At 34.4% G+C, this 24,656-nt stretch overlaps 1 protein-coding gene across 1 annotated transcript; it reads right to left on the bottom strand.

The window, feature by feature from the left end:
- Window positions 1–17,401: 17,401 nt before the first annotated feature.
- Window positions 17,402–20,585, bottom strand: LOC133872470 (serine/threonine-protein kinase-like protein CCR1). The gene has a single exon (XM_062309975.1). It carries the CDS (start codon window positions 20,418–20,420, stop codon window positions 18,099–18,101), a length of 2,322 nt encoding a protein of 773 aa, XP_062165959.1. The 5' UTR covers window positions 20,421–20,585; the 3' UTR covers window positions 17,402–18,098.
- Between the last annotated feature and the right edge of the window lie 4,071 nt (window positions 20,586–24,656).

The following is a 24,656-nucleotide window of genomic DNA, read 5'->3' as shown; positions in this document are numbered from 1 at the left end:
TATATTAGACATATAAAATGCGTCATAATTAATATATTAATAAGTTGTCTTGTAGGCAATAGTATAAATCTAAATTGAAGTTTTTAGAAATTAGGTAGTTGGAATCTACATATTTTTTCTTAAAAAATATATCAATTCTTTTTGACTTGCTCGTGTTGTAATCTAAGATTTTTCGGAAACAAGAAAATTTATTTATTTATTAGTTTTAAGTGTTTTTACACTAAAAAAAATTCTCTACTTACAATACATATTCCTATGTATAATTAAATTATTACAATATTATGATCACTATTAATCTAATCAGTCTTAAAAAAACATCTTAATAAAATGACCAAATAATAACAAATAACGTACCTGAAAGTGGTAAAAATTTACTGAAACTTGTTGACACAAGCAAAATCTTAAAGTATGAAGAAAACCTTCTTAAAAGATGCCAATGTTGTTTTTATCTGAATAAGAAAACAATTATAATAAAAAATGATGGTCAGTAAATTTATTTCTAATCACATAAATGTAAAATAAATAATCCAAAAAATTGTTAGCATAAAAAAATTATAAATTCATGATACACCACAAGTGGATAATACTAAGACTATTTAAATAGTCAATACATCTTTACATCTACTGATCTACAAAACACAACTATGCATTAAAAAAAATGCATATATATAATTAAACATAAAATAATTTTTTATTAAACAAAATCACACAAATTTGTAAATTGTAATTTATGAATGAAAGAAAAAAAATTATGTATGATGATTGATGACACATATGAGTGGTGATCGTGTAGCTAGTGTTTAAAAAAAAAAAAAAGTGAAAAGGACAAATAAAAAGATGGTCTATGTATCTAGATTCTAGGCTTTATGATGAGTCTATGACAAATAAATTATGCCAAAAGACAAATAATTTTTTTTAATAGGGGAGTTGGGCCGATAAAGGCAATGAACCTGTTTGGTAAGTCATTGTGTTGTGGAATAATTATTTGAATAATAATAAAAAATGATTGTTGTGATATAAAATTTGAGAATGTTTTAAAGAAATGTGAAAAAGTTTTGTTTTGTAGTGGATTTTATTTTTATTTATTTATTATTATTATTATTATTTTAATAGTAATAAAAAATTATTAATGTGATATAAAAAGTGTAAAAAAGTTAATTTTTTTTTTAAAAGTTAGAATTTATTTTTAGGGAGAAGTAAAAAGAAATAGAGGAAAAGTTATAATAGTTTGCCAAACAGCCCCATTGATACAACAGACATCAAAGCTGAAGTTCTGATTTCTGAATATTGATGTTGTATAGCGACTGAAAATTTGAACTTTCGGACAGATCAGGAACTGTATGATTAGTTTCTTAAAAAAAAAGAAGAAAAAAAAGAACTGTAGGATTAGAGTTGCAATACATGTCGTTTCACACAACACGAAAGTCGACACTGACACAAGCATGATTCTGAACTCTCTTTTACTCCATCTCCATCTCTATAAACCAAGACTCCATTTCCAGAAGACTTACAAAAGTACAGAACATAATGCTTACTTTTTATTCATCTCCATTACTTCTTGAGCGATTTTCTTCAACTTTCAGCCCAACGGTAGCAGCAATAGGTTTACAGAAAGAAGATTATGAAACTGTTTGTTTCATAAAAATTATTACTTTTATTGTTTGCTTCGTAGCTTCATATGAATCAGATTGAGTTACCGACGTATAAAGACTAAAGATATAAGAATATTATACGTTTGTAACAAGGTAAAAAAGTTTGGTTGAGTAACTTGTGTTGATTTTGTGAGAGGTTAGCCCAAATTTGAGGGCAACTTAATTTTTTAAAGGACAAAGCAAGTTGATTAGGCTTAAATTTAATTTGTAGGGACTAGAAACAAAGGTTTCATGCTCAAACATTTATGTCAACCATGTAATTCCCCTAGCTTTAAGTCTATTGGAAATTTTGTTTTTTTATTATTTTATGTTCTGTTTCTGTGCGCTATTTTTCCTTCCTCCGTGGCACTTTTGACAACTTGACGCTCGAAGCCTAGTGCATGCTTAGATTCTTTAAGGGGATTTACGTATGGACAACATTAAAATTCTTTGTTCATTTCAGAGTCAAATGATTGTGGGATTTCTGGATTCTATGATTTCTATTTAGTTTATGGTTTTTTTCCTTTTTTCTTTTTTCTTTCTTGGTGTTATGTATGTAGGGGATTATGATTTATAATCGCCTTTAGGAAACGCAGGGCGGGGCAGGGATCCGGGCAAAAAAAATTACTCAAACCCATGCCCCGCACAAATAGGTGACATTAGGATCCGATCCCGCGTTTTTTAGCTTAAAAACTGCTTGGGCCGGGGAGGGGACAGCGGGTCAGCGAGGTTTACCATGCGCTTGCACACCCCTAGTAAGAAGGTATGTAGAGCAACGAGTTTAATGAGGAGTCAGCACTTACCATTACGAGAAATCTACTGCCTGTGAATACTCTTAAATGCAAATCTACTTAATTAATTTTGACTCTTTCAGTTAGTTTACGTACGATTAAAACACAAAACAACAAAAAAATTTTGGAGTTCAGTTAGCCTTCCGCCTGTTTTTAGGGTAATACTTGGGTGAGCAAAATATTCAGATAAATTTTGAATATTTTGCTTCTCCATAGCACTGCTCTAGTTTTTATCGGGCGGCCTTCTGTGATGATGATGATGATGATAACGAGGAGTAGGTGCTTGGTCAAACTTAAGAGACGAGTTGCCAGTTGCCACAGTGAGGACGCGGAAACCCATGATGGCCCATGTTTTGACCGCTATAGCTCGTTCCAAGAGCAATTGCGTGGGCGCGCCATATATATATATATATATATATATATATATATATATATATATGTTCAAAGAAGACCATTTCTCCCAATTAATTGCAAATAGGCATGAGTGTAATATATAATAATGTGTAATTGGAGGAGCGGGAAGTTTTTCTCTTGATCAAGTTAATGATTTTCTGACATTAATTACGAAGTCATTATTCAAAGTTAGGCTGCACAAATTTGTACTTTCTAGAAACTATTATTCTGCATTTTTTAATTGGGCCAACTAATATGATTTGAATATTGAACAAATTGCACGGACTTCTAATTTATTTTCATACAACGGGTCAAATTAAATAAACTACGTACATCATCAAAAACAGAAGCAAGTTAAAGGTTAAAGGAGGTGGTGATCTGATCCATCACTTAGGTATGCTAGGAGAGTAGGAGGAGCTGGACCACCTTCAAAATATATATATTTTTTTGGAATAGTCCCTTATCTCAGTATATCTTGGGTGTGAAAGTATATTTTGAAGATGGTCTAGCCGCCTTTACTAATGGTGGCTGGCCGGACCATCTTCAAAATATATATATTTTTGGGATGGTCCATGGAGAGGAATTCAATTGCAGGGGATGTCCTTCAATATATAATTAATGGGGTACAACATTAATTAAGATGATCTTAAATTAGTTGTTTGAATTTGAGAGAATTTGAGTAATAATTGTGAGAGACCATTTATAAAACCAACTGATCAAATAAAAATTAAGCTACCTAACTACTTATCTGGTGAGGTGGGTCCTATAAGTAATTTTGCATAATCACCTGCTCAAAACCTCTTAAATTTTGACAAATAATTTAAGAAGATCCTAATCTGATCCTACAACATTAGTGGAGTGGTTGTGGTTGGAACATTAATTCTTGGACCATATAGTTAACCCAATGTACGTCTAGCAGTGCAAAACATGGAGATGTATCGCGATATTAACGGTCGCGATTCAGAATCTAATTTCGAGAATTTGTATCACAATCTTGTTCTAGTTCGGGAATAACTTGGTCGGGATGAAGAGTTTGTTGATGAAGAGTTTCAACATGAAGAAGACGTTGGAGATTATTCTCAATTTTTTGTAGATTAGAATTCTCCACCAACTAATGATACTTATATATGTCAATGATGAAGATCTTATAGAGGTAAATTTTTATTTTTTATTTATTTTTTTATATGGTCAAGATGTTGAGCAAAAAGTGGATAATCATGTGTTTAATGAAAGTTCAAATAGTGGAATATCTCAATAGGGTCTTGAGAAAATTAATTATGTTGATTTTGTTGGGATTAAAAATTTTTTGTCAAATTTTCCTAAACAAAATTTTGAAGTTGGTTTTGGCATGGTTGGAGAAAATTTGATTTTTCATGGTCAAGAAAGAATTGAAATTTTTTTGAAATATTTTACGGAGAATGAATTTATGACAATCAATCAAGAGCTTGGAAATATTATTTCATCTCAAGTTGGTGCGAGTAATTTCAGATTTAATATTCAGAATCATGTTGTGATGGGTTACAAGTTGTAGTTTTTAGAAAAATAATTTTTGCATAACATTTGCACAACAAGACACATTGGTGGAACCCATGCATGCAACTAACACATTCATTTTTCTTATAGTATCAAGTTGCTTTGGTGTTGAGAAGTATAGAATGGAATGAATTGATTGAAAATCCAAAAGATCGATGCAAAGATGATTTGAATTCGAGGGTGAATTCTTTCCAACCCGGTGAGACTGATGCAGGAGAAAATCAGGCATAAGATTTGAAAATTATTTCTTAAATAAGATCAGCTCACGAATGGAAAGAATCATAAAAAATATTTGAATATTGTTTTTAGAATAATAAATTTATTTTATGTACAAGAATTTCACTTTGTCTCTAAGTTTATGGTTATGTTTTGTATTTTTATTTTTTTTCTAAGTATTCTGCTTGAAAAGTGCTCAAACTTTGTCTATATAAATATATGTTTGTATTATTTTGGAAGGGGAGTGTTACAAAAATAGTATTCCTTACATATCCCTTACACACTTATCCTCTCACATGGGGTGGGATCCACATCACATGGCCCCACCCCATGTGAGAGAGTGGGTGTGAAAAGGGTGTGTAAGGAGTGTTTTTTTTTTTTTTTTTTTTTTTTTTTTTTTTTTTTAATTTATCTATTTTTATTTTGGAATTAAGTTTTGAAGTTTCAATTAAATTTAAGTCTTTCAGAGTTATTTCTTTATTTGTTTATTTGAGGCAATTATGGTATTTTTCTTCCTTATTTGTTATTTATTTTAGTTTTTTTTTTTTTTTTTTTAAAATTCTCTTTTCAATCCTCAATTTTTAGTTTATGCTACTATCATACGCTGTCAAAACAATTTTAATTTTGCCCCGTGATAAAATTGCTGATGATAAACACCAACAAATTTTGGATATACATATCCTACATGCCCAAGAAAAAAGGGCCGGGTTTTGTGCATTAAATATAAAGAGTCGTGTTTTGTAGGAAAGAATTGGAGATGCACAGTTTAAAGCTTTATGCGAGTATAGCATTATTATGATTATTTAATTGTTCTTGACTCCTCACCAGTAGGATACCGTGGATGCTTATTAAGGCTACTCATTTATATCCTTGAAAACTTGCCGGTGGTTTGCTTCACACTTACCTGGCAAATTTTGACATATAATCACTCTCTCGTGGTGGTCAGAGGTGTACAAGCGGTTGAGGTTAATGGTTACTATCTTTAATCGTCAACCACAACCGTTTTAAGTAGTTTTTAAATTTTCTTAACCGCAACAGTAACAGATCCGCCACAGGTGTTTAACAGTTTTAAACTAACTGTAAGTTAACGGTTATTGAAATTCATAACCGTACTGCATAACTATATTTTAGAAATAGTTTTTTTGGGCCTATTTTGATGTTTTGGGCCTTCATTGAGCCTCTTTTTATGGCCTATTTTAAATGGTTTTGAGCATTTTTTTAAATAATTAGAAGGCTTCAAAATGTAACAAAATTCAAGAATATTATTATTTTATTAATAAAGTTCAATTTCATTAAACTCAAAATGAAAAATCCTATATCAAACACATCAAAAACTCGTCGTTTTGTATATATATATATATATATATATATATATATATATTTATTATTATTATTATTATTATAATATATATAAGTTTAATTAGGCGGTTAGCGGGTTATAACCGCCTCGATCCGCCTATCCCTAAAATTGCTAACCACTTTGCCTTAGTTGGTTAGCGATTTTTTCCAATTGCTTACAAAAACGATTATACGGTTAGTGGTTATTAGGCGGTTAATAAATGGTTGCTTGTTCTATAACGATTCAGGAAAAAGTTCTAACAACATATGCGTTAGCATCCTAAAATGACTAGTAAATTTAGAGCATTTCTAAAATTCTGTATAAAACTCAATTTCACCCAGTAACTAAACAACGTGAGAATTAACACTAATGACTGGTGACTATCTTTATAAATCACTCACTTCATATGAGCTCTTCATCTGCTTAATAAAAGATTAGAATATTACATGTTCACCCCTAGCGGCAGTTATGTGGGTCAGAAATTCCGATCCCAGCTACAGAGGCCACAAGGGCGAAAATTTATTGCTTTTCCTGTCCTAAATGAATTGCATATTTTATTTACTATCATATATGGTTAATGAGGTAGGCTTGCAACCAATATTTAGTCATCCAGGATATAAAAACAAAGAAACATAAATATAAATTAAATTGAATATTAGAAAAAAATAAAATAATAAAGTTACCAATTATACAAGGCCGATCGGACTAGCTTCTTCCGTGATTTGATCAAGAAATGCACCGCGCGCCATGCACGTCATCTTTCCGTGGCGAACGATACACATTAATGCATGACTCCTCGCACGCCATACACGAAGGCCACCATCATTCTGATGGGCGTTGCATATGGCATACAGGGAGCCAGGCATGCAGGCTTGTAACGCGCGTATGCCTACGTCATATATATATATATATATATATATATATATATATATATATATATATATATATCAGTTTAACTTACGTGATGATGATGTGAAGATGGAAGATGGAAGATGATATGCACCATCCATTGATGCTAAGAAATGGAAGTGCATGCATTGAGGAAGCACTGCATTAATTTGAGCAATTCTGTATATATAGGAGGGAAGGAGAAGGAGAAGGAGAAGGAGGTTTCTTCTGTCCAAAACTAGTCATATACAAGTTGGCTTCTAAAATGCCTCTTCGGCCAACCAAGTAGCTTTTGAGTTGGCAATTTTGGCGTAAAACCAAAACCAGCTGTACAGACCACTGCAACCTGAACTGCCACCGTCTGTTTTTTTGTTTCTACTTTTGCCTCTAATCTTAGGAAAAGTTTGTAGCGGTCGTGTGGGGCTTTAAGAATATAAAAGAAGGAAGCTCGGGGGGCGGTGGGTGGCCATTTGTGTGTCCGATAGAGCGAAAGGATACGTTGGACTAATCTTTCTTTCGAAAAGCCTGCCGCGTTTGCTTTTCGGGACCTTTACCTTATTTTCTGGAGCGTAATGCAGAGGTTCTTTTTCACTTTAGAAACTGATTAATTTGTTTGGGAGTGCCTGTCCTAGAATATTACTTATATTTTTACTTTTTTAATTAATTTAAATTTTTTAAGAGTAATTAGTAACTTATCATAGTATTATAACAATGATTCTGGTTAATTAGAATCCTGACTTCGTAAATCTCTTATTTTAATTAAAACAGAGTAAATTTAGGGATTTTAGATAGGGATGACAATTCATGTTCGCTTGTTAGGTTCAAATCGTATCGAAGCAAATGTAAGAGATTATATATGTCAACCCTAATCCGATTAATTTAATTAAACGGGTCAAACTCCTAAATCCTAACCCTTTAATTTTGTATTAGGTTTATGTCGGGTTCATGGGTTATGTCAAAAATTGAATGTCATTATATTGCTTGTCGGGTTCGGATCGTGTTGAAGCATGGATATAAGATTATATAGTTCAATCCTAACTCGACCCATTTAATTAAATAGGTTAGACTCATTAACCCTAACCCTTTAATTTCCTATCGGATTCGTGAGTCGTGTCAAAAATTGTCAGCTCTAATTTCGGATCAGAATGCTAAACAACCTTAGAAAATAAGAAAATAGCTTCTTTTATTTTATTAAATCACCATCTAGGAAAAGCTAATAGGAAAAACCTTTTTAATAAGTGAGACTCAACCCATAAAATATTTAATTGAAATAAAAAGTGAATTGATCGACGGAGACAATGTTCTAACATCTCAGAACTAGTACTAAATACTAGTAATAATAGAATATTAGCATGGCTGTCCCCTCATAAAAAATCTTTCCCAATCAGCCAATCTTGTATACATATGACCATTAGCTCTTGAGTGATTGGTCTTATATTTTTATTGCTTTTTATCTCTTTTTAATTGACTGGCTTTGTGTATTTACCATGCATTTTTCACAACGGGTATCTTCCGGAGGCATACTTTATTAAATTTCGCTCTTGAAAAACAACGAATGGTACAACCAAAGAGTTCAAAGTTTATGTCTTTTTGTACACATTTCTTGTACTTAACAGCTCCTAACCCTGTAACCCACCTAGCCTCGATAATATTGGACTGCACCGATCGACCATCCATGGATTGTCCTTATATATACATGCATGTGCTTGTAGCAGCTCCCTGATCATTACATTTTTGGCACATTCTCTCTCTCCGTTTTATATTCCTTCATGAAAAATGTACTTAGAGATTTCCGATCTACTTCATTTTCTTCAGACTTCTACTTCAAGAATTTGTAAAGTCAGATTCAGATAGAAAGTGAAGAGGGGTCTTCCTTTGAGATAAGGATATCCAGTAATTTGCTCTACAAATTTTTAGACAAAGCTCATATGAAATTTATCTGTTAGAATACGTAGCTAGACAACTCAAAATTTATTTAGATACATAACAAGCAAATTATTGGAGATTCCAATCATTTTCAAAGGGATAAAACTTTTGTCGTGACCCTGATGAGGACGTCTAGAATTTTAGGAGGGGAGATAATTGTAATACATACCTTAGTCCCATATTGAAAAAATGAGTAGCTCCCATAAAATTTGGTGGATTATAAAGGTACTTATGAGTACTAAGTCTTATATTAAAGATTTTAAGGAGCTTTAATTGCAATTTAACTAGTCTTTTTAAAGTAATAACGTAATTGTAACTAGCATTTTTCCTAAGTTGTTAGACTTGCTATATCCCCACATGCACCAAGATTCACGTGAAGTTGTAGCCATTTCAAAGCTTTTTAACAAAAGCATGATACCAGCATGTAGCATTTTAGCATGTCTAATCTGATCATGAATTGGTAATGATTCAAATATTTGTAAATACTTTATCAATAAAGTACATTCCTCACGTTGAGGAGCAATAGCTAGAGCTAAATGACTCATGCATGCGTCACATTTCATCATCAACTTTAGAAAACTGAACAAGAACCACCAATGCCCAAAGCTCTTCATCAAACACTCCCACTAGCTAGCCTCCACCATTTCATCATCATCAACAAACTCACAAGAGATGATGTCTCTTGTACGTGGAAAGCACAAATAGTCCCGCGCGTAATTACAATGATGACATGTGTATGGATTTGTCGATTTGCTCCAATATTCCATGCTCTCAATTCATCTGTTAGCTAGGAATTATCTCCTATAAGTCAATTTCTTTGTGTATGTCAATTTTGATTTATTAATAAAGCCTTTTTTTTTTCTTTTTCTTTTTTTAATCTTTAAAGGTGGGCATGCATATCATAATATATACGAACGTGTAGTCCTTAAGTTACATTGAATATAGTTTAAGTATGTTAATGATATTATCACATAGAAGATCTAAGCCATTAATCTTGTGACTTTTAAACTATAGTTCATACTCGGTAATTGAATTGGACATTCTATTTGATAAGACTATAAAAGCATTCGACTGTAGGTATAACCGCCTATGCTAAAAGATGCTAAAAAAGTGATGTGAATTGATGTTCTTGCATGACACAAGGCTAGGGTTTTAAACCCTAGCTTGGCCGTGTTTTACTAAGGTGGAGGCTAGAGTTTTTGCCTCCTCTACAAATAAATTAATACATACCTATAAATAAAGGAGCATGTATGCACACAACATAACACAAAATGTTCTCAAGAGTTGAGAGACGCAATTAAGTTGAGTGCTGACTTTCTTGGTCATATTTAGCTATTGGAGCTAGAAAATACTTACAGGTTTAATAAATTAATTAGCCGGCCTAATTCATCCGTGTTCCATTGAAAGAAAGAAGAGAAACCAATTAGCCCATTCAAACAAGGAGTGGCCGAATACCCATAATCCCAATAGTCTTTTTTTCTTTTTCTTTTTTGTTTTTTTTCTAAAACTTTTTGGGGTTATTTTGATGTTCATATGATATCCATAATCCCAATAGTCTCTTCATAGCCTGTTGATATTGGCTTATTCTGATAGACTGACGGGCCTTTTGCCAAACAGGCCCTTTGGCAGGCGAGCCTTATCAGCTTTGTTGGTAGCAAAGGATTTTGGCAGTGTTTGGGCCCGGGTGGCCTTGGGGTACAGTTGACGAGTCCTATTGGGCTAGCGGGACTAGACACACCAAACCTAAAAGAAAAACGATTTGTGGTAAAGGCCAAATTTGGTGATCAACCTTTATTCGGGATGCTGCTAGAGGACGCTGAAGGTCCTATCTTGCTTAATTCCTTGTAACGTTGAATTATTCTACAAAGTGTTAATGGATATGGATAGTAACGAGGATATTAGTCTTAGTTGCAGCTTTGCTAAAGGTTATGGTTCCTTAATCCCACACAACCTTTGAAAGAGATAAATGCCCAAACCTAGAAAAAAAAATTCACTAGTTCTAGAGGGGTGGGTGGTAGCGTTCCAAATGATGATTTAAAAATAAAGAATTTTGGTTTTGAAACTTAATCGCTTTTCACAACTACGTGGATTTTAATATTTGTAACTACTTGTAATAGTACGAGACTTTGTAGGATAGGACTAAGGAGGGTATTGTACCACAAGGATTGTGGGTTGTTTGGTTATGAAATACTTGAGACGTTCTCCAATTTAATTTGGGAAAAAGATATTTTGTTTGATTTTTATCACTAAGCTAACATGAACTAAAAACAATTAAAAGTGGAGAGATTTAAGGAAATGAAAAGTATAGGGAATTGATTTCTCTCAATCCTCATACATATGGCATATTGTGTCTATCTCGGATTTCATCAACATGGATAATACGAGCGCGTAATGATTGTCAATCACGCGACAACCTCAACATGAAATTACTTTAGTTAAAAAGTAATGATAATCCATCTACTTATACAATAGTCATCCAACTAATATCTATGCATGAATGATTAATGCTCCCTAGTATGGACTATAAGACCTCTCAATAAACATACACATCTATGAAAAAAAAGCATAAACCATTTTAGTTTAGCACATAACCTCCACATAAAATTACACTATAATTAAAAAGCATCTAAACAACAATTAAACTAAAATGATGTGGAGTAATACATGTTCCCTAGTATGATTTATTAAGTTCACATAAATTATGTTACAAGCACTATCACATAACCATCATTCCCTTAATTAAAGAAAAAGGAAATGTTAAGTTCAATCAAGAATCAAAAGATTCTCATAGACAAGAGATCATTCTTTTCAAGATTGAATTTGTTTTGAAGAACATTCACAAGAGTTTTGTAAACCTCTAGGCTATGTAATCCTTACACATGCATAGAAATCCAAGAATAACACAATCAAGCCATGACAATTGGAAATAGTTCCATCAATACCCTATAACTAATTTAGCTACTAATAGAGATATGAGATTATCTTATAGAAGAAGAAGAATCCATTTCTCTAAGAGGATTAGAAGCTACAAATCAACTAACACTATGTAAAATAACTTAATCTAATAAAAGAGTTAATCTAAGAACAAAGAACAAGTATTAAGAGAGAAAATATAAAGAAAAGCATTAAAAGAATTAGCTAAACTCTGGAATTTTCAGATTTCAGGGTTGTATCAACCATAAAATGCAACAAAGAAGAAAGGAAGAAGAAAGAAGTTGCTAGAAAATATAAAGGAAAATTGCATTAAACTAATTTCAAACTTTACTTGAATAAAAACAGAATTAAATTGAGTTGCAAAACTAAAATATAGTAAATCTAAGCTCTCTGAAAAATATAAAGGAAATGGTGCATCAAAGAAATGCACAAAAACTAAAACTAAAAATAAAGACTAAAAACTCTCTCCTTTTAACTCTCACGTCCATCCTCTATTTATGGAGGATTTGATACAACAAATCTCACCCGTTCAATCACTTTCAGCCGCACAAATGAAGGGTGACAACATCTGATTAGAATCGCACAGCTTGAGGATGAATTTGGATCACACAAAAATATGTCGACATCTGAAGATATTTGCTGAAATATCTAAAGTCGATCGATCTATTATTTAGCCTTGAAAATTTCGATCGATCGCATGTAGATCGATCTCTTTTAGTTCGATTGCAAAATCAATCGATCGCATTGCTTATGCATGGAATTTTCGATCGATCGATTTTTCTTGACCGGTTTTTCTCTTCTTGGCAGGAGCATTTGAACCTCAAATGTCTTCAATTTTTGTCATTGATGTACCTTAGGCCTAATTTTGATGATTTTGCTCTTATTTTCAATTAGAACCTAAAAAAGAGTTAAAACACTAGAACACAATAACACATTATTTAACAACACATTTTAGGGTTTAACATATGCGAATTAAGGCGCTTTGAATGTAAACATTCAACACTTATCAGTGGAAACCCCGTTGGTCCCCACAAATTAATAGGTTGACAGGTAGTAGAGTGAGAAATTGGCTGGGATGAAAGTGCCAATCGAATGGCTCGTATTATCATGTCGGATTAGTTGGTAGTTAACTGTTATCTTAAAGTAATTTTTGTTTGAAAGCCCTTAGTCTATGATAGATGATACTTGGTTCTGTTTTAAAAGTTCATTGTTAGAAATCTCAGATCAATTTATTCCGCTTTCCGATAAGTATAATCTGATTATTAGTATATCGTAATGAATTCTGCTAATTACTAGGTAATTAATTGATGACATTACTAGTAGAACTCCAAATTAACTAAATATAATTATTTAATTTTGAAAGCGTTACATTACCTTTTTGCACTTTTTAAACAAATACCAATTGAAATATTCAAGAATACACAAGTTTGCCCTCCAAAATCGCTTCTTAATTTCTTAAAGCTTTTATGGAAGCCTATGACCTCGTCAAGGGACATTAATACTTAAAAAAAAAAAAAGTATTTAAAGTAAAAAATATTAAAATTTGATTTGCCAAAAGGTTGTATTCTTAGATAAATGAATAATTCTTATATATTAACTTGTTTAAATAAATACCAATTACATCTCACAATAAGCTAGGTGCAAAGTTAATGTCATACGGGTTAATGTGAAGCAACATGATGGAGGCTCGTATGGGTATGGCTATTATATTATTACAAATATCTTGCGTGTCAACTAGCATTCCTCCAAGCTTTAATCATTTATTTTTAATGATAATAAAACTTTTTTTTGTTCTAAACATGGTAAATGTAATTTTTTATTTGAGGACATTTAAAAAAAAAACAAAAACGATTCTTCCACTTTTTTTTTTTCTTTTTTTTATTATTTTTATAAAAGGCTTTTGAAATTCATATTGTGAGCATGGATAATTTAAAATGAATAAAAGTTATTTTGGCGCTTCGACAATTTATGTTATCAAATAATAAATAACTCCATTGTGACAATTAATGCTATATATAAGGTCTAATACTTAAATATTGTTTCTCCATTTAACTTCTAAACAAGAAAAGTGGTACTAGAAAACCGATCATGGCCAAGAAATCTCTGCGAAAAGCAATGATTTTGGTGATGGAGTTGATTATCCTTTCAATATTTAAAGCTGAGGCCAATGTCCTTGCCCATTGCTCTCTTTCTGGCACTTCACTCCCCATTCGTCGTCTTCTTCAATCCTCTAAACCTGGCAATGATTACATCCCTCCTCGTTGCTTTGAAAGCACAATTGAAAAATGTGAACATATAAAAGAAGCCCATCAAATGGCGTTCTGCGTTACTCATATATTTTTCTCTTGCATTTTTAAGACTCAGTTTCCTATTGATATGGAAAAATTTTATAAGGCTATCCAGAAATGCACATTTTGCTTGGGGAATAATGTGGAAGCTGTCCACCGTCAACATGCATATTGTTTTGTACATTGTCTTGATGTCCACATTTGAGATGTCGTTGATCTCCACATGGAATCTCGACCATGATCGATCATGATACGAATTATGTGCACACCCATGAGCAAGATATCTTATGTAATACATGCTTATTCAATTTAATTTCTCCTGTGCAAGCACATGTGTGCAAGTTGTTGTTTTTTGTTTTTCGTTTTTAATAGGCACGTGTGGTGCAAGAATAAGTGACCTAGTCGCACGTGAGGGGTAGTTAAACTATCATATATATGTATATAAACAAATTTGTATTTTCTGACTTTTTAATGTTGTTGGATTTACATTTGTACATCTGCCCTTTGTAATTTGTATGTTTGTATTTTCGGGATGAACCCATCATATATTTTTGTTATTTTCATATAAGACATTAGAGCTTAAAAAGAAAAAAGAAAAAAAAAAAAAGAAAAAAAAAAGGACCAACCTAAAAGACTAAAAACAGGCCCAAATTTTTTTCAAAATAATTTTAAAAAGGCCCTAATTGAGGCTTAAAAGACCAAAATAGACCTTAAACGCCTATTACCTTATATGCAGATAGCGGTTAATAACTGCATTTAATAACCATAATAATTGCGCGAAAAATGTCAGCAGCGAAGAGTAATTTTAGGATCCGACGTTTTCATAATTAGTAGTTAGAATGACTTGATTACACACTTACACGGAATATATAGGTTTGGGTTGCACTTTTGGGTAGTAGGGCACTCTTTTATTTTGAAGGAATTTCTAAAGTAAGAAAGAGAATTTAATTGTGTCTAATTTTTATTAGGAGGGGAGAATATAATACCCCAAAAATAATTTTAAAAAATAAACAAGTAACTAAAAACCTTATATATATATAACTTGTATTATAAATTAATAAATTAGTGTCTTCCATTAATTTTTTAAAAATCAAAAACAAATAAATAGTTTTGTCCCTTGCTCCAAGGTTCGAGATGGATCCCAACTGATCCATATGCTTGCTTTTTTTTTTTTTTTTGAACAAATAGCACAGTGCCATCTTCATTACTAAGAAACCGCCCCAAAAGGTATACAATCAGGATGACTATTACAGAGAAAAACAGGCACCCAAATACAAAGCTACCAACGCCCAAAGGCGAAGAACAGAGCCCAAAGGCCATCAGAGTGATTAGAGAAAAAGATTCTCTACCCACAAAGCTAGAAACCTAGCTTAAAGCAACTACCATTACAGTAGACTGTGATCAAAGGCAAGAATATACAATCTAAGACAAACAGAAAACCCCCAGAAACAAGAACCGGAAGAACCGCTGCTGGAGCCGACTCGTGTAGAGCACGCTCCTTCTCCGGGAACCCTCTTGCGTCGGATAACCTTCAAGAGTCCAGATCGTCACCATCCGAGACCGGAGAAGTGAACGGTGACCCACACGCGCATGATCAAGGATATGAAACCCTCGGCGCGTGCTGGTCACGCGTCAAAACTAGAACGAACTGCATGGGCTCTTCAAATGACCACCATGACCAGAGAAGGCCGGCGACCACAACAGAAAGGTCCTTGTCGGAGAAATTCCAGCCAAGTCTTGTAGATCTAGCTTTGACAACATCTCTGCAGGAAACCACCAACACCCGCCGTTCACCACAGACCTGGACCAGAAATCTCCTGTTTGCACCAACACACAACAACAAAACAAAGAAAACGAAACTACCTCCACCGGATCTAGTTCTGGGGATAAAAAAGCACCACTGGAAACAAACCAGGGGGACAAAAATCACCCTCGCCCACGGAGGCTCGGGGACAAAACCAGTGCCGAGAGGGGGAGGTGTGAGGCCTCCCCCTTCACGCCTCCCCCTCCGGCAAAATCATCTCACACAGAGGTCTCTCTTTCTAGAAGTTTTAGACGTTCTCTCAGGGGGCGAAAGAGACAGTTGCGCATTGATCCACATGCTATATTGCGCGGCTTTGCGCCATCTTGCCCTTTATCGTAACCTTTATTGTACCAAACACTATTTACCAATGTTTATGATAATACTCAATTTTATTATAAACATTTTTCCATCAAAAAGTTATTTTTCACAAAACACGTCAAGTCTTATAATTTAGTAAAAGATAAAAGAGTAATGATATGTACTACATTCTTATTTTAAAAATATTTTATAATGTTAACGTGGTTGTCTCAACTAATCATTGAATTATTATTTTTTTTAACAATAATTGATCTAATAGTTAGTTGGGATTGTTACACAAAAGTTGTAGTCAAACATATGGGCACAAACATGGGCAACCTTGAAAGCATAAAAACCTCAGCCTTTTGTTTGTTTCCCATGAAAATGAAGAAATAAAACAAAATAAAATGTCACATTGCATATATCCTTATTAACAATAACCCATTTTGGTTAGACAAATGTTATATAATATACTTTCATTTCATTCTATCTTATTAGACTGATGTGGCATACGGTTGTGTCTATCGATCATTGAATTATTATTATTTTTTCAGTAAGGTTAATCCAAGGGCTGATAAGCCTAATAGAATGAGGATGAGATGTGAGTATTATATGGGTGCATAACTATACAATTAATATAAAATAACCTATGCTAAAGATTAGAAACTATATTTTTATTTCATAATTATATCATAATGCCGGTGTGACAGTTCCAACTAACCACTGGATCAATTATTGTTAAAAATAATAATAATAAAAAAAATCAAGGATTGGTTGGGACAACCACATTAACATTGTGAAATATTTATAAAATAAAAATATGATATACATCATTACTCTTTTATCTTTTACTAAATTATAAAACTTGATGTGTTTTGTGAAAAATAACTTTTTGATGGAAAAATGTTTATAATAAAATTGAGTTTTATTATAAACATTGGTAAATAGTGCTTGGTACAATAAAGGTTACATAAAAGGGCAAGATGTCATAATATCTTGGGATTTAGTGCTTCTGAGATACTTGGCTTCTTGCAAGATATTCCCGGATGGACTTTAACTTTTATATCTTGATGGGCCTCTACTAGAACAGTTAATGTGGTTGGCCTCTTTTTAGGATTAATATTAGTAGATGGGCTAGCATAAATTAAATAGGCCCATCTACTAAATATTGAGAATATTTCCCAACAGACATGTCAATTCACAATTAACAGTAATAAACTACTAGTTTAACCGCTAATTTAACCATCATTAACCACTAATCTAACCGTCACTAAAATTTGATCAATAGATATCAATAGACACTTAATCTTGACCGTTAGATTAAAATTACAATTAACGGTTATATAATTATAATCGTTAGATTGTAAGTATTAGTAACAATTACTTAATCTCATTCATGAGATCAAATTCAATTTAATCTTACAGTTCTTACGGTTGACTTTACTAATGATCACGTAAGTCACCGTTGGATCTACCTTAAAAGCATCATACGATCCAGATCAAACTACTAAATTGTATGATCGTGACTGTCCAAAAATCAATGGTCATGATCTGATCACTCTGAGCTCCTATATCAAGTGCCACTTACAGTTCAGTGCTTCGCAGAGTACTAGATAATACACACAAGCATATACACTAATCAGGTTGAGCATGGTCCTTGACTCCTTGCAACTTCAATTGCCAGGCTTCCACGACGTCGTTTGGCTTAAAGGTATTGGAGTTATCCTGGACTTTTCTCAACAGAATGTAAGCCAGATCCTTGATAGGGTATAAAAGTAGCCCTCCCATGTTTACATGAAAGTAAGCCAGATTATTGAGTGAAGTGAAGTCCCAAGAAAAACAAAAAAAATAATACAATGTAAAATGGTCCAACAATTGCCATCTTCTTAACTTCGTAATGATAAAGGAAATAAGCACAAAGGAGAAAAAAGACCAAAACCACTAAGCAACATCATTTTTATAAGAAGCTCTAAACAAAATGTACAATTGCGGAAGAGCAGTGAGCAGTGAAGCTGCTGTCATACTCAGATGAATCCAAAGTTTGTCCCAAAATTTTTGCTATAAGATCAATCCATCTTTGACAATTTGCTCCAACCGAGATGCCACATCTGACATGGTAGGACGCTCACTAGGATTTTTTCTCACAGCCAGCTCACCCACATCAGCGAGTTTAAGCAGAGGCTCAACATTTCTAGGAAGGGCTACATAGCGATCAAAGATGGCTGCTGCCTTACCCTGTCTAATTAAGGGCACAGCCCACTCGACTATACTTGGAGGTGTGTAGTCTCTGTCATATGCTTTCCTTCCACTAAGAAGTTCTAGCAGAACAATCCCAAAGTTGTGAACATCACTTTCTAAATCTCCACTAAGATCCTTGTCATTAGAAGTGATAAGCCCAAAGTCTGCAATTCGTGCTCCCCAATCTGAATCCAAAAGAATGTTTGAAGTCTTGACATCCCGATGGGCAATTGGAGGCACAAGTTCGTTGTGAAGGTATTCAAGTCCCTTTGCAGCTTGCATTGAAATCTTCAACCGGAGGCCCCAATTCAGAGGAGAAAGCCCACCATGGAGATGGTCATGAAGTGTCCCGTGTGGCATGTACTCATAAACGAGCAGCCTCTCTCCCATTTCTGAGCAATAACCCAACAAGTTCACAATATTACAATGCCGGATTTTGCATAGGATTTCCAGCTCCATCTCAAAGTCACGGTTGTTTTTGTGAATTATTGTGGCAGCGTTTGCTCTTTTGACTGCAACTTGCCGCCCATCTGCTAGGACAGCTTTATAAACAAAACCATAGCTTCCCCTGCCAAGCTCATTAAACTCCTTGAACCCATTAGTGGCATCTTTTAGGTCTGAGAGTCGGAAAACCTGAGCCATCCCAGGGCAGGGGGCCACAGAAGGAGGAGGCTGTGAATCTGCAATAGTGTCAGTTTCCAACTCCGGCTTGCCCATGCAAGACTTGAATTGTCTTTTGGTCCCTTCTCCTTTTTGGTTAGTAATCACACGGGGAAGAAGACACCAACCAGCTAAGAGGAATAACAAACCTGAAACAGAAGACCCAATAATGAATACTAGTCTACGCAAGTGATGCCAATGCTTCTGCTGCATCTCCCGAGATGAATGAAGTTGACAAACATCCCAACAAGAGCTGTTCTGGCAAAGAGAGCAAGCGGTGCATACTCTGTCAGCATTATCAGTACACGAACTAGACAAGAAGAAACCTTCAGAACAATTTGAGGCACAAGGTGAACATATATTTAGATCTTTTCGGACACACAAGCTCGTCAAATCTTGCTCATTAAGAATGCTTGCATTGTAAGCAAATTGCCCTTGACTACAAGAACGAGGAGTACAAAGACCCGGACTGCACAATTCCAATGGGGGATCAAAATCAGGCGGTGAGGGGGAATCCACAAACCAGCAATCAAGAACCAAATCATCCTCTCTAATACCACAACTAACGATATCAGATGAAGCTATTGCCATAAACCCATAACCCTTTGGAACCGATGACGAATTAAAGATCCCCCAACACTCCACCCCATGATTGTCCCCACGGATACCACAAAAATGTTTAGCACCAGCAGTCAAAGCTACAAACTGAATCCCAACCGGAGGAGAAACATGTGAATCGTTATCAGCCCAACATTTCACCTCATTAGACATTTCCAAAATCCCACAAAGAGAACCTCTCCCTGGAGCTAAAACTAGGAGCTTCTCGGATATAACAGAAACCCCCAAACCCGCCGAGTTTGGTCCCCAACAAACAACCCCTCCTTCTCTAAATGCACCACAACTGAATCCTTCACCGGACACAACTATTTTGAAAACAAGGCTGCTAATAGACTGATCATAAAACAGAGTACTCTGTTTAGCACACAAACTATTATTAGAATTTTTCACGATTTCCCAACAGTCAACGGTACCCGAATCATGATCAGAGTAATAAGAGCCTCTAATAGCACAAACGTGATTCTTGCCCGCGGCTATATGCGAGTAAGCAGTGGTTCGATATATTGAAGGTATGAGATCCATACCTGAACTGGTTGAGCTCCAACAATACGCCTGTGAAGTGTTAGCTAAAATGCCACATAGAAATCCGTCGCCGCCGGAGAGAGCTGCCATTGGGGGAATGTTTTTGAAAGAGGGAGAGGCGGAAGACGATGATGGTGACGAAGAAGAGCTGTTCTTTCCCCAACAAATTACGTTCTGCTTGCCACTTGCGTCTATGGCGCAGAAGAACCCGTCTTCGCCGAATGCAGCGGAGATTGGTCCCATTGATCCGAACCCAGATGCGGTAGTGGAGCACAGAAGCAGAAGAAGTGGAAAAAGATGTAAAGATTGGGAAAACCCAGAAAGGGTGGCGAGGATTTGCATGGTGGAAGTGGGTTTTGATGGTGGGTTTGGATCAGTGGTATCATGGACTGGTGTGAATGTGAAGGTGCTTGGTGTTTGTGTTGTTGTTTGCCGAGTCTAGACTCTAGAGCTGGGATTATGTTGGTGACGATGAAAGAACGTGGAGGGTTGCCATTTTTTTACAGTTTGGTTTGGACCGTTATAGAACCCATAGTACCGAATACACAACTATTAACTTTTTCTTTTTTCTTTTTTTTTTAAAAAAAATACAAAATTAAACCCCAACTCATTTACATAATTTTATAATTTTTTGTTTAATAATTAAAAAAAAAAGAAAAAAAGAAGAAGAAGTTAATAGGTGTGTCATGGGTTGACATGCATGACTCGTTGTGCTTTCTGACATGCATGACTCGTTCTCAACCGTTCATTACAAACGAATTGTTGAGATTGAGAGAATTGCGTGCCTTTGCAATTCCTAAAAATTGTAAGAAAGCTAATCCTTTGCTAAAGAAGTTAACCATTCAAATATGCCAAGAATATATATTTATATATTTTACTTATCACTTGGATCCTTATAATTAATCACGACTTATTATAGTATATCAACTAATTAAACATATTCAATCAAGTCAAATTTCTTAGTGCTTGCGTATAAATTAAGATTTTTCTGGACAAAATTTGACTACAAATTAAAAGTAACGTGTGTTCTTAAAAATTACAAATTTAAATAATTTTTACATATCAAACAACATATGTCAATTTTTATTTAAAAATTAGCTAAAAATCAATTTTTTTTTTCCCACCTCTGGAAGAGAGCACTCGAATTTACAGATCTGATAAAAGATGGTATCATTTTCTCTAGAATTAAGGCTAATATAATCCAAAAAAGACTTTATGACACGTTCAACAAGACCAATTATCAAATGACTGCTTCTCATCATGTGCAGGTCGTACCAATGTGCAATGTACAGATCCAAAGAAGTAAAAGCCAATTTACCATTAAAGTTGTATTTTTTTTAAAAAGAAAAAAAAAATAATAATGATTCATCAGACAACTAAAATAATAAAAGAATCTTCATAAACTTTAGAAAAGGAAATAAGTTAGGATTTGTAGGACGGTGGATGCTTTAATTACTTGTACTTTTATCTATATATTTTAATGGGGATTGAAAGTGGCCCACTTGGGAAGCATATAATTGGTTGCTTGTGGCTTCTCCATTGAACCACTAGACAGCATGGATTAGGTTACCATATTGCGTTCTTAATTGCTTGGTAGCCAAGAAAAAAACACATCTATTTTTTTTGTCCTAGAAATTCTAAACCGCCGATTGCATGGGGATCACGTGGCTGTTTGCTTCAGGACTCAGAGCTGTCTGGCAGTGGCCGGACTTGAATGATTGAGTCGATGACTCTGGTCAAATATTTGTACACCTCCTTTTGCTCTCTCTTGTCTTCTCACTCCAACAGTCCAACCCACGCTCACTGGGGCTGTCCTAAAATCTTCCAAAACCCAAATCCCATTTGTCTAATCCTGCAAAATAGTGGGACCTTTTGCATCATCATCATCCATTCTTGTATAGTTGTATCCAAATATAAAAGGATATATATATATATAATTAAAAAGTAATCATAAACATAAAGATTTAGGTAATTCACCACCGAGGACTACAAACACAAGATCGTAGTGCATGACGGTTCATTGTTTTTTGAAAAACAATACAAGAAGACGTCAATACATCGTGAAACCCTAAAAAGCAAAAGCAACTATAAATACGACTCTCAATTGGGTCAAAACATTGAAACAAACCAAAAAAACCCTATGCTTGAGCTAAGCCTCAGAGGAAAAAGAAAAGAAAAGGAAAACATAGCACTTCCAACGACGAACTAGGTCGGGTCCAAACCAGGTCGGATGCAAACCGTGCTCCATATAGCCTAACAGAATCTACCTGTCCAAAATGCTCAAAAAATTCAAAAATTATTTTAATAAGTAAGTTTTATATTAACTATCTCACATTGCTGATCGAAAAGGCATTCTAATTATGAGCCCTCTACATTTTTGTCCTTGTTTTACTCCAACGAGTATCTCCTACACACGTACGCCTTGTCATCATCCCATTTATCGTTTTGTGTTGGTCCGAATCGTGAGATTTCACCTTCATAGACATTGCATGGATGCACAGTACGTACTTTAATCAAAATTAAGATGGTAAAACTTGAAAAATTATTTAAATATGATAATTAGAATATTTTAAGACGTTGTTGTGATCCTTTGAGCATAATGTTTTAATATTAACCGAAAACATTATTAATATTTAATAAGAAGCTTATTATAAAATTTTTTAATGAAATATATGTCAGGTAGCAACGTATTAAATAGCATTTTTCCAAAACATGAAACAACCCATTTTGTCTTCGTTCACAACATCTGAAGAGCCAGATCCGGGATAAAGGAACGCTGAGTGGGCAGGGGGCTCACTGCGGGGACCACTCGTTTCAATGACACTCATCCTGCACGTGATCTGTCGTCCAAGAAGATTTTATCTGAAACTAACCCTTGATTTTCCATTATTTTCTTTTGGACGTTTTTAGACGCCTTTTTTCTTTTGTCTTTTACAAAAAAAAAAAAAAAATGTAAAATAGGTCCATACAGTTAGCTTAATTTACAAATCACTTCTTATAATATAAAAAATCATTTTAAGGTTATTGCGGTAGACGAAAATTACAAATTTGAAGTGCCAACTTAAAAATCATATATATATTACTTTTTTGTTGGCCAGAGGCCCCCAATCAAATTGAATCAATAGGGAAAAAAGCAAAACAAGCATCCTCTTACCAGTGTCACCGTTCGCCCTCCGCCCGGTTTTGCTTCCCCCTCTTAGCCCTTCTTGGGTTATAGAGGTTTTTTGTTCCTCCTTAGGTTGGTCTAGTGAAGGTTTAGAGTCTCCTAGCCATTAGGGCTGTGGAATTTTTTGTCCCCCCGGACTAGATTCAGTGGAGGCTTATGTCTTTTAGTTTTTCTTTGTTTGTTGGCAGGAAAGTACTTTAGAGAGGTTTCGAAGGGAAAGAGTTTGCTGCTCGCGTCGTTGGCAGGAAGGTTTTGATTGTGCTTCAGTTCTCAACAATCTTTGAGGCCAGATCTGTGGTATTCCGCCGCCCTCTGGTCGACACGTGCCCCCCATCCTTGTTCGCTGCTGTCCTCTCGTCCAGCCGCCGCTTGCTACGGCCGAAACGCTCTTCGGTATTCGACGCGTGGTCCTTATGCGCTATGGTGTTTTCACAACTTGAGTCACGCGTGAAGGCTACGCTCTGTTCCCTTTGCCATGTCTGGCGGCGTTCGGTGGCCTATGGTGTTTGATTGTTGGTGGGGTGTTTTCCAACGAAGGCGCGTGTTACACGTGCCGTCTTTGGTGGCGGTTTCTCCTCTGTCGGCAGCTCTGTTTTGGGTGTTTTTCCTATTTTGTTTTTTTGGTTAGTTCTTTGGTAGTTTGCTCTATGGTTATTAACCTGGTCATTGTTTTTTGCCTAGAATATGTAACCTTCTCCCACTTCAAGGACAATTCTATGTCATCGCAGATGCATCATTCTGTTTGGTCAGATTTTATTTGTAACAACTGTCTGTATTGGTCTGAGTCTTGTTTTGGCTTAGGTTGGGTGCACACATTTATGGTGGTGTAATATGTACACCTTTATGATGGTGTCTTGTGTACACCTATATGATAGTTTATTATGTACATTTTTTTCATTATTAATGAAAGTTTCAATTTTCCTTAAAAATAAAATAAAATGAATCAATAGGGCTGTGCAATGTTTTATATAAGATAATCTTTAAAATTAAAATTATAGCCGCTCGGTTGAACAAATTTCTTCAAAAGAATAACTGTTCTCTTTAAATCATCTTTCACTCTAGGCAAAAGAATTCAAGATAATTCTATCCCGCTTCATCAACCGTTCCATTCAATAAAAACACGAGCAAAAATGAAGGATTGATGGCTATAAAGCTAGACATCAAAAAAGTGTTCTACAAGTTTAAATGGTCCTTCATTCTTCGTATCCTTGAGAGTCTTAGAATTTACTTTTAAGGCCTATGTTTATTTTGACGTAAAATATTTTTATTTGAAAATGTTTTTAGAAAAATTATTTTTAGCAAAATGTGTTTTTGCTGAAAATATTTTTTAGTGTTTGGCACGTATGGAAAATCAAAAATATTTTTTATATTTTCATTCAATTATATTAACTTATAAAAATCAATTTTTAATT

Source organism: Alnus glutinosa, chromosome 7 (genome assembly GCF_958979055.1).
Source record: "Alnus glutinosa chromosome 7, dhAlnGlut1.1, whole genome shotgun sequence".
Classification (NCBI taxonomy): Eukaryota; Viridiplantae; Streptophyta; class Magnoliopsida; order Fagales; family Betulaceae; genus Alnus; species Alnus glutinosa.
The sequence above is the reverse complement of the archived record's forward strand: the minus strand, read 5'-3'. Positions and strand labels throughout refer to the sequence as shown.